The 12,180-nt window shown below is 30.6% G+C and overlaps 1 protein-coding gene across 1 annotated transcript; it reads right to left on the minus strand.

Annotated features, from left to right (window-relative positions):
• Nucleotides 1-9,745: 9,745 nt before the first annotated feature.
• Nucleotides 9,746-11,697, minus strand: LOC137811654 (protein XRI1). The gene is made up of 5 exons (XM_068613462.1): nt 11,373-11,697; nt 11,094-11,263; nt 10,891-10,984; nt 10,475-10,639; nt 9,746-10,209 (listed from the first exon to the last, which is right to left on the minus strand). Exons 1-5 carry the CDS (start codon nt 11,485-11,487, stop codon nt 9,929-9,931), a joined length of 825 nt encoding a protein of 274 aa, XP_068469563.1. The 5' UTR covers nt 11,488-11,697; the 3' UTR covers nt 9,746-9,928.
• Between the last annotated feature and the right edge of the window lie 483 nt (nt 11,698-12,180).

Here is a 12,180-nt window from a genome sequence, read left to right on the forward strand (position 1 = left end):
GGAGATGCAATGGGTTGGTTGACGATGCATTCATCTAGGTTTGAGGAGGCAACTTCATGAAGAAAATGTGGGTCCGTTCCAGTTTCTAAAGAGTTGGCAATAATTGGGTTTTGCAATGGTGGTGCAGTGTCCATCTTTTTGGCTTCAAAATATGGAAATTTATTTTCGAAAAAATGTACATCACGAGAGACAAAGAAAGTTTCTGTTTCCAAATCAAATAATTTCCATCCTTTTTGGCCATATGGATACCCGACAAACACACATTTTCGGCTACGACTATCAAATTTATCCCGCTGTCTATTTTGATTATGAGCATAACATAATGAACCAAATACTCGTAAGTGCGCATAACTGGGTACACATCCATGGATCACTTCATAAGGGGTTTTTCCTTTTAGAATGGAGGATGGTGTGAGATTGATTAAGTAGCCTGCAGTCAAAACGCATTCCCCCCAAAATTTAATGGGAAGATTGCCTTGAAACCGTAATGACCGAGCAACATTCAGAATATGTCGATGCTTGCGTTCGACGCGTCCATTTTGTTGCGGGGTCCCGACACAGGAAGTTTGGTGAAGGATACCTTGTTGAATGAAATATTGTTTTAGACACTTGAATTTGGTGAAGGAGTTACAATTGTTTTAGACGTATAATGATTTTGTCCGGTAATACTACTCATGTATTTGCCTCCAATACTAATTATACAACATAATTATTTATCAAATTATTCAAATCTTATTATTATTATTATTATTATGGTTATGATTAACAAATTACAATGCTATCTTCTAGTGATAGAAAAGTTCAAGTTCTAGATTAAGACATGCACACTATATAGATTAGAAGCCTACCCTAAAATAAAGGGTCGTGCTTTGTATTTGCACAGTGACCATCCCATTATATAGGACGGAAAGTATCAAATTTTAAGACATATTTTAATGAAGCAAAGATTTACAGAAGCTCACCCTTCAAAATAATATATCTTTCTATAGTTTTTATTTAGTCACATGCATCACTTGCTATTAAATAATTTCACACCTTCTTACGAATCTTCCTCCACTTACTAGGATCTGTGAAAAATGCCAATATAAATTACATATATATTATTTTTGGAACAGTTTCTTTTATTAATATATACATATTATATGTAGTTGCTGCCCATTTAATTTAAATAAAGTACATAAGACAGCACAGTACACTGGACAAAAATGTATAAAATATCTAAAAGAACTTTTAAAGGGCAATAATATTTGACTTGATTATATTTTTGTCTTCCAAGTATCATAAATTTATAATTGTTTTAAAATTTCACTTATACCTAAAGCATGTGATTAGTAAACTCACATTAATAATAAATAAAAAAATTGTTCTCGCCGGCTCAATGTCGATCGGAGTAAGGATGAGCTCTCCTTGAATTTCCTTCTATTGGTCTGTCAACTAATGGATGAGGTGTTTGGTGATTGGTTTTCAGGCTTCAACAAATCGATCTTCTGGGGATGAGAGAGGCTCCACCTGCGACTGATGCTCAAGTCAGTGAGAGCACAAAATATAATGTGTATGGTAAAATATACTGCAAAGATGCAAGTTGAAATACTTACTGTGGGTGGTTGTCTATTTATAAAAGTTCATGGGCTTGGATTTCTAACTCAGGTCTTTCCAGGCATTAATGTGTCATTTCACAGTAACTCTCTATTAAATTTGGATATAAAGTATATAAATCGAAATAGTTAAACAGTGTAATAAGGATACTGGGGATAATATTTATTGCGTTATCGGGGATATAACATTTATATTTATTATGTTATCGGGAATATGACATTTATATTTATTACGCTATCGAGAATATATGTGTGCAGGAAAAACATTATACTTTACTTTAGTGAAATTCGTCCATTGCTGGCATTGCACGATATTGGGCCAAAGCCAAAACAGGTCGTGTTTTTGGACATGTTAGGTTGATTCGTGGTCTATGCTAAATTCTCACGCTATCACCTTCTCCAGATAGACTCTTTGTAAGCTTGGTCAAATACCTACCCGATTCGAGATAGTACAGAAACTAAATTATTACATTTAGTTTTTTTTTATGTTTAATATTTGGAGATATTATTCCTACAATTGAAATTTGAATTAGAATCACATTGTAATATAAAAAAAAATATCACTAAGCAAAAGTGTTTAGCTTAGTATTTTATTAAGCTAAAAAATTGGAACTCATGAAATAGTGTAAAAGATTTTAGGAAAATATTATATACAACTTTATGATTACAAAGTGGACTTTAAGCCTAATTCAACCTCATAAAACCGACTCATAGGGTTGAGGTTTGCACCCACTTATATACAATGAAAAGCTCTAATATCTAGTCGATGGGGAATCTCCAACAAATAATGGTTTTAGTTTAATATTTTTAGTATTTTTAATCAAATCAAATATTGATACAGATTTTTTATTGTCAAAAACAATGATTTAAAATTACGTGTTTTTTAGCCCTTCATATATGTATACAGACATTTTCGGATTAAATAAGATTATTCATACACATATTATGTGTAATAATTGTTAATTAATTTTAAATGTTTAATATTATATTTAAATACAATAAACGGTTTGGTTTTAGTCTTATTTTCAATGCGAAATTCAGAGAAAAATGCTCGGTTGAGAAAAATCTAGATTAAAAAAAAAAACATGAAGAAAATTCATGGTCGATTTTCGATTTTTATATTGGTTTTCTATTACAATTTTGGATTATTTGGTTAAGTTTTGAACACCACTTGAACTTATCTTTTAAATGAGGAGTAGATTTAATCTGTGGAATAATCATTTGGCCAAGAACTATTTAATGATTTTAATTGAATGTAACTATCACATAAGAGTCAATTCAGATGGATGCATATTGGTGGGAGAGAACATACATTACTTTATATTTATTCATTTTCAAAGATAGAATGGACAAAAAAAAAAGAGAATAGAAATATAAATTAAGTCTACAAAAAATCTTGATGTGAAACCAATCTCAAAGTATGTTTAATCCTTCTATCAATAATGAATTCGTAGAGAACTTAATGACTTTATTAATTATTATAATTATTACGAGAGTTGGAGTCTATCTATTTACATATTTATTTAGAAGAACGTGTTACTTTAATTTTATTTTTTTGTAATGCTTAATTAATTTAGCATATTAAATTCTTGGGTTTAAGTTATTTTTTCTGAGCACATCTCTATTTTTTTTTTATTGTAATGTGACCCAATAATTACGGATAAGATTCAATAATGTGAATTAAGACTTAGATCTATGGAATATGAATTAAGAAAGATAGAATTCATATTCTTTTGAAACAATTTTGAACAGATTCATATTTATGATGTTTATATGAATTTAATCAATTTTGAAATAAAAAAAATATGAAGGATAACCCAAAAACCTAAGAAGAACTCAAATAAAATCATGGAAGAAAAGTGAAGGACATTCATGATTAATATGCATTTTAAGGTTGGAGAAAATCAAGTATAATTCAACCTTTTAAATGAACATGAGATTAATTAAATGAATATTCAAGTGTGAAGAGTTGATTATAAAATCAAGTAAAGAAAACAAAAAGATAAAAAAGTTAAGGCTTATTGGATTAATACTTTCTATAACTTTTTAAAGGCTCTTGTATGGAATATAAAGATACCAGTCCTTGTTTGGTTAACACACATATTTATCCAATTAAGATTTTTGTGTTTTATAAAGAAATTAAAAGAGATATTAAGTTAAGTTAAATGTTTTTAATATATTTTTTTAATTTTTTTTAAATTATCTTTATTTATTTATTTATTTTTATCTTTTGTACAACCTCTACCTTTTTATGAAATGTTCTTCTGGTATCACATCGATAACTATATGACAAGCTTTGATAATACAAATTATATTTTAAGATGTTTAAAAAAAAAGAAGGAATTTAAGATTAAATGTGGGGGCAACATAAGATGAAAAGAAAAGGAAGAGGGTTGAGACAAAAATGATTGTGATTGAAATTGATCGTTAAGTTTAGATAATAAAAAATTTGTGATTTGAAGTAATTAAAGACAATAAAAAACGTGTTATTAAAGACAATAAGAAAGAAAATATTTTTCTATATTTTTATTTATTTGAAATTATAATAGATATTAAGGTAAATGTTTGTAATATCTTCTTTTAATGTCTTGTAAACTCCTTTTTTTTTTAATTCTTGTAGTAATTCTATCTTTTTGTGACATATGTTTTCTAATGTCTTGTAAGCTTTTCTTTTTAACTCTTGTAGTAATTTTATTTTTTTGTGACATATGTTCTTCAATTGGGTCATATTAATAATTACATATCAAGTTTTGATAATACAAAATATAATGTTTTAAGATGTTTAAAAAAGGGGAGAATTTAAAAATAAATGTGGAGGCAAATAAACATAGAGTAAAGGGAGAGAGTCCAGAAAAAAATATGGTGATTGAAACTTATCATAAGTTTAAATAATAAAAGGTGTGGGCAGAAAAAAAAAAAAGTTTAAAATTATTTTAAGCTCAACTTCAAGATATAATATTGTTAGGGTCAATCACTGCATTTAAGGTATAGTTCTTTTTTAATGTTAGTATTCCATTACGGTTTTGTCTTTAAAAGACATCTCAAAGGATTGAAGGAGGAAGGTGTATTTAAACTGTCATTGGTCTCGACTCCTGAGTAATGTGAGACTATATTAGCAATACCAGAATAAGTCTTTCAGTCAAGGTCTAAGGGGAGTGGTTTCCCCCTAACTGAAGAGCTTGGGATACATTTTCGTTCTCACAGGCAAGACCAATGTTTGGACCTCAAGTCCGAGAGGTATCATCGTTAGGATCAATCATTGCATCCGAGGTATTGTCCGCTTTGAAGGTCGGTGTTCCGTCATAGTTTTTTTCCTTAAAAGGCGTCTCAGACGATTGAGGGAGGAAGGTGTATTTAAACTGTCATTCGTCTCAGCTCCTGAACGATGTGAGACTATATTGGCATACCGGAACATCAGATGCGATAATTGACTCTAACTATACTATCTCTCGGACTTAAGGTCAGAACAAAAACAATAAAAAATTAAAAAAAAATAATTCCAACCATTTTTTTTAAAAATTAATATATCTAATGAATTAATTTTTTTATTTATTTTTATATCCCATAAATTATTTATGTCTCCATACTAACCTCTCATCATGCTATAAATATTAATTGTTAGTTAGTTTACTTGTTAATTGGAATAAAGCTTTTTTATTTTACACCAATTGGAATAAAGCTATTTCATGGAAAATAGAAGAAGAAAGTATCATGCGTGTCTTAAAGCACTATTTAATTAGCAAAATTTCAATTTATCAAATAATTATAATAATTTGCTTGGTTTCTTTACTTTAGATTAATTAAATTCTATATGGGTACTCTAATGATGGGTTATGTATTACGTATATATGAGATATTAATTTTTTCAAAAGAATACATACATAAAATTAAGTGTATATATAAATTTTCCATGTTTTATTACCTCTACTCATTACTCATAGTATCACCTACTATTGCATTAACTATATTATTTATAGTATCACCAACTATACATTAACTATAGTTATTATAGTCATCATATATACAACCACATTAGGGTAAATTAATATAATTTAAACTAAGCATATTATCAACAAAATTTAAGAATGTTTAGTCACATCTCAATCAAACATAATTTTTTTAAAAAAAAACAAGACATTTGTATTAAGTATGTCATAATAAAGTTTAATATATCTTATTTAACGGTTTATGCATCATTATAAATTTAATAAATAAATCTAATTATATTTCTTATCACTTACTTTCTTAATTTACATGACTAAATTAGTAAACTTTAAAAGCTCTTATTTATACTAATAGTTCAAGCCTAATATAGTCACTTATACATGATATAATGATTGTAATCATAAATATATGATAGACATCATACATTTATAAAAGAGTTGGCACATAAAAAAATCACATATATAATAAACCCAATTTCATAGAGAGTAAATAGTACAAAACATTAATTGTGTCTTGAGTAACTACTATTTGAATTTAAACAATATTGAGTAGACAATGATGAATTCTGTTTTACATTAGCATGGAACCCACTTTGATTCATATTGGGTTTAATTATGATCTCACATTTGATTTAATAATAGAGAGGACCCTGTGGGCCATTTCTTCTTCCTTGCAACTGAGATTTTTTTTTCCTTTTTCGTCTTTGATTCTCAACTAATCATCTTCAAAGTTTTTAAACGTTAGAAACAGGAAAGAAATTTAAACTGTGCCTTATTTTAAACTTTTTTTTTGTCATTATTAAATAATGTCGGTTCAAAAAAAATTTAATCAATTAGTTTGAAAGTTAAGTTGTAGAATATATTTTATATCTCTATGGTATTTTGTTTAAGGAAGGAATTATTTTATAAATCACGGTTAGTTTAATATGTAGGCTTAATTTTAAAAATGTAATGATACGATTTTTCTGGTATTGAATTAAGTCTCTAAATATAATAATTTAATCCTTTGATTTGTTAAAATTGACATTTTTTGTTTTATGAATTACCATCGTGTGTTGATCATAAATTACAAAAAATAAAATTCATTTATGTTCATTTTTAACGATTTTATTGCTAATTGGATGAAAAATGATCAAATTACTGAATTTATAAAATATGAGAGTTAGTTCAACATTTTATTAATAGTTAAATCAAATTGAATATAATAAAAAAAACAATAGAAGTAAAGGTAATTAAGAATAACTAAAATTAAGATAGTGTGACGTATTTTCCTGTTATACTTATGAGTTTTCAAACTTAAAATCAAATAAAAAAATTATGCATGATAACTTTTTCTCTGTAGAGTCACGCATATAATCGTAATTTTAAATAAAAAGATATAATTAAAGTTGCTCTTATCTCAAAAAGATCTTGACACTATTGAAATAAATAATTTTGAAAAAGGAATTACAATTTTATAATATAATTTTCTTATTATTATAAGAATGACACACACACGTGATGACCTGAATGCATCAGGTTAAATTTGTATAAATACATAAATAATTTGCAACATTGACCTAGAAAAGCCAACCCCATCAATAGCACTCACAAGGGAACCAATCATCACTTTTTCTTCACCAATCAAATGGTAGACTCAGGAAAGTGTTTACACATAACCAAGTAAAGCTAACTTGCAAATTATTTTTTAAATTTTTCGAGACCTACAAATTTATACATATATATTCTACAATTTTCAACTTACACACACACACACATATATATATATATATATATTTTGTAATTTAAGAATAAAAAACTTCCCATCTGCTTCATTTATTTGTATATAATATGAAAAGTATACAATTATATAATAAATTTGACCTTTAAAAAAGGTCCAAGTTTACCACTGTGTTGCCAATTTGCCATGTGTGACTATCCAGGTAAAGGAACCATTTCATCATTCATTTCTGACTTATTTGATGTCATTTCATATGGTGTTTCACAACTGGATGATGATTAAGTTTATCATTTGCCACTGAAAATTTTCTGTGCCTACCTGTTCTGAACTTTGTGCTCCAAGAGCATAGAAAATTTCTTACCTTCAAGTTATAACATTTTAAAAGGGACTTCACCACAAATACATACACAGCATACATATATGGTAGAAGACAAAGGGTCCAAAACATCAGATAATAAAACCACATAAAAAAGATGGTCCAAGAGAATATTTAGAAAAGGGAAAAAGTCAGAGGATGGTTCATCTAACATATGGTTGCTATAGGAGACAAAACCATGCATACACACATAATAGAATGGACAATTTCCACTCAATGACCCAATCCCCCACCAAACACATATGAGGTGAGATTAGATGTTGAGACTTTTGCCGTACAGCTGTGACAGTGTTCCCTTCAAGTGAGGTAGGTCTACACCATGCAGAGTCATGAAATCAAATGCCACTAAGTGATGTACCAATGAAATGAACTTTGCCACACAAACATTACCAAAAAGAAAATAATATCAAATTAGGATAGTGGTTCCACACAAGAATGCATAGTAGTAGATAGTGACCGAAATTTGGCTTAGAAAATCATAGGTACTGTATGATTTGATTATTAATTCATGGGTCCCACATTAGATACTGTCTATTATTTGGATTGTGTAAAATTGATCATGGTTTGACCTCTGAGGAAGACACCACAACATACCACAACTGGGCATGAAGAAATTAGGCCTCTTTGTTCTAACAACTACATTATAGTATCATGTTTGGACTCATGATTGAGGTATTCTCCTCCCTACTCAAGTTTGGACTCATGTGCAAGATTCACTTCAGACTATTCTGTCTATTTGTCATATATTGTTTGTTATTTAGTATGTTGTGAGAATCTAAGCCTATCCCTGTCGTAAGGTAATTAACTAACAATTAATTGTATATAATAGTCAGTTTTTAGCTGAAAGAAGGTGGAAGATTTGGCAGACAAAAAGATGGAATGTGAATATATTTGAAGCAACTGGATTTAAAGAGTGGGATGTGATAAAGTAAAATGAAGTTTTAGGTTCAATTCCTAATAAAGAGAAGAGGCTAATAAAGTCCTGGGGGTAGCTGTAAATTGTCTTTATACTATCAAAAGTCAATTTAAACATTTGGAGTTGGTAATTAAGTATAGGTCTTCTTATCTCTTCTGTCTGGCAGTATTGTAAAAGTAGTAATATCTTATCAATAAAGAGAGAGAAAAAGAAGAGAAACAATACTTGCTTCTGCATTAGATTTGCTCAACACTTTATCGTGCTTCTTTTGTATTGTAGGTAGGTGGTTAGTGTGATATGGCTAGAATTGTTTTGAGTGCTAATATGTTATTAGTGTGGGTAAATTAAATGGCAACACTGCTTGTTTTGTCCTCAGTTCCTTTTCTCTCACTGAAATCTGTGAACATATCATTTTTAACTGTGGATGCTGTGAACTGTTTAAGTTGAAAAATATAATAAAATAATCATCAGCTCTTCTTCAGTTTCTCTCAAAAGACTCTGCTATCATCTTTACAAACAAGTATGTTATGCACTTAACACAGAAATTATAACAGCCTTACTCAGAGTTAGCTATGATGTGTTTAGTTCCTATATGGTCAACCAAGACAACAACTAATGATCAGTTTGCTTCTTGAATATGTGAGACACTGATAATTTAATAACTAAATGTGCAAATAATCTAACCATTATTTGCTGTTGTTAAGTTTCATGAGATCACTAGTTTTCATTAAAATATAATTTCAAAGATAAATTTGACACTAATTTCAAAAAATAATTTCTATATTTTTCAGAGACTAGATAAGATTTTTTTGTTGCTTCAAGAACTAAATTGACAGTGTTTCATGCATTCAAAGATCAAATTATTCATTTATCTTAATGTGAATTTAATTTTAAAATTTTGTGGTGTGAAATGTCAATTTGTTTCTCTTGCTCCTTACTTCAATTAGCCACATAATATACAAAGACACACATATCCTTCCAAGGATGCAGAAACAATGGCATCTACTGTTGTGTCTTTGTCAAAGATCAAAAGTGTTAACCAGTGGCAGAAAACCTTAATTTCATTGTGCTGTTTTTTCCTCCCCTCTTCTGTTGTATATTGTTTTTATATTATTATTATCATTGAGTAGTAGCTAGGACAGCACTCAAATCAAATAATTGTTAGGTTTGGCCTGAATCTCTGAGAAGAACAGCTTTAACATAAGATTCAAGTATTATAAGGTGTATGCACATACATAGATATCGCTTTCCATCTTTACAATTGGAAGAAGGACTGATGAAAACAAAGCAAATCAGGCTCAAAAAGCTGCTTCAAGTAAAAGCTGGATAGGTGCTAGCCTAGCAAGCAAGCCATAACACAGCACAGCTCAATATTACTTAGCCTTTGGTTCTGATAATAGTGATTGTGCCTCTTCCCTGTGTGTGAATTGTAGTAAGGGCCACCACTGCTTTCCCTGAAAGGCCTGGACCCTCTGCGGACACGCATGGCCGACATGCAAAGTCCCCAACTGGATGCCTCACTGGCCTTGTGGGAGGCATTAGGATCCTCTCATTTATGTCATTTAATGTCACATCACCTTCCCTACCTCCTGGCTTCACCATTGCAAATGGATACACCACTCTTGTTACCACCTTTTTGTTCCCCATTTCATCACTGCCTGTTCATATATATTGTAAAACCATACAATACAATAAGCATTTATTCATGTTTTAATACAAACAAATACATATTAAGACAAAACTTGGATACACTTGGAGTTTTGTATCTGTAATATATGTTGACCTTTAAAGCAAACTTCTATTACTCATAAATAAAACTCCAAATCTGATAGAAGGAAAACACCAAAAAACAACTATGTAAGTTTTTCCCTTTCCTTATATATTATAATAGTTAGAAGAGAAGAGAAAAGGAGAATATAGTACCTGTTGGGGCTACTGTGGGGTCTGTGGTTTTGCATGTCACCGGTTGTTTGTATGAAGATGAGGATGAATTTAAAGATTCAGAGGCTGATATTGTCTCTTCCGGTGTTTTAGAATCTGCAAGAAGAATGTTTGCTTCCTCGCTCCTTGATGTGCTTATAAGCTCATCTACAATACATCAGAAATGTCACATTAAAAAAAGAGTACCAGTAACAGCACAATCATCACCAATTATCAACACATTTTTCCTCTTTTTATTATTTTTCTCTGGGACCCCTCTTCTCAATAACTTAGTTACAAAGGTAACAACATTATATATAGTGTTCAGTGTTTTGTTTGGAATAATAGCATTTTGAACCAAATTGACCCTATCATTAAGAGCTCGTGTAACAATCAGTACATATATGACATGCATATACCTGAAAATCCACAAAACCTTTCTATCTGGTTCATGCAGTAGAAGTTGAAGTTCTCTACTGGTTGGTGCCATAAGGGGTTGAAGTTCCAGAAATTCTGAAGTGAAGAAAACATTATATATATTCAGTCTCACCCAAGAACAAGAGAAACTCAAACTGATCTGAAGAGAAATTGAAACAAAGAGTGTATATGGTTAATTCTATACCTGCTCAAGGTCATCAATGAAACTCTTGCTATGTTCATCAGTAGTACATGGCAGCAAGCGTCTACGTTTGGAACGTTCACATGATTCAATCAAAGCATCTTCGAGATACCCAGTTGAGAAATCAGAGTGTTGAGGTGAGAGTGATGGTGTACTTCCCTCCATAGCTTCCACTGCATATTGAATATCATCAATCATTGCATTGCAACACTTAGCTAGTTATAAGCATTAATATCGTTATCCAAGAAGGTAGCAATATAAAGAGAAAGAAAAGTATAGTACTTAAAGACAATTTGTCCGCGTTGAGAACTCCAAGGTTGTGATAATCCCAACCTAGGGAAGAACCACAGAGGCTAGTAGAGGTAGCAGTGTAAGCTAGGGAATGAAAATTGTTCATTTTGCTACAAGGTATACTACACAGTGTGACTTGGTGGCAACAAAAAATGATGAGAAGGGTCTATTTATGTACAAGTTATGGAAGAAAACAGAAAAGCATGGATGAGTTTAAGAAAGAGTTAGGAATAGTAGTAGTATGAGTCAGTCAACGCAGGCTAAGGAGAAAAGTGGATGTTCCTTGGGATTCTGAAAATGTGTTTGTGTTCACTTTAGTTTTTTAAAATTTATTTCCTTGGTTATATATGTGGGGGACTAAATAATTACAAAGGTTATCATATTGTGCTTCTGCTCTTAAATGTAAAGCAAGGGTGTGGAAAAGACATGCTCCCAAAGAGACATAATTCAAATTTCAGCTTTTCCTTTTGTGTTTTTCTTCCTGGACCCTTTGTATAGTATGGTTACCAACCGTTTCTCCAATGGGGCATTTCTTTTTTCTTCTCTTGCACATTCTCTCACTCATTGTGGGGGTCATATCTTCCACCACATGGAAAATCAACTTGGTGGGTGTCATATAACAAAAGGGTCCCACCAGAGGGCATGCTGTTGAGGGGCCCAGGTAAGGTTAAAAGATGAGTTGAAGAAGATGAATTAAATCATGGGTTTGGTCTTAGGGACCACCTTTTTTTATCCCAGGGTTTGCTTGAATGGTTCAATATTGTGTGGAATTTTGTTGCACACAGACAGGCATTGTAGT

The sequence above is a fragment of the Phaseolus vulgaris genome, chromosome 2 (assembly GCF_000499845.2).
Source record: "Phaseolus vulgaris cultivar G19833 chromosome 2, P. vulgaris v2.0, whole genome shotgun sequence".
NCBI classification, from domain to species: Eukaryota; Viridiplantae; Streptophyta; class Magnoliopsida; order Fabales; family Fabaceae; genus Phaseolus; species Phaseolus vulgaris.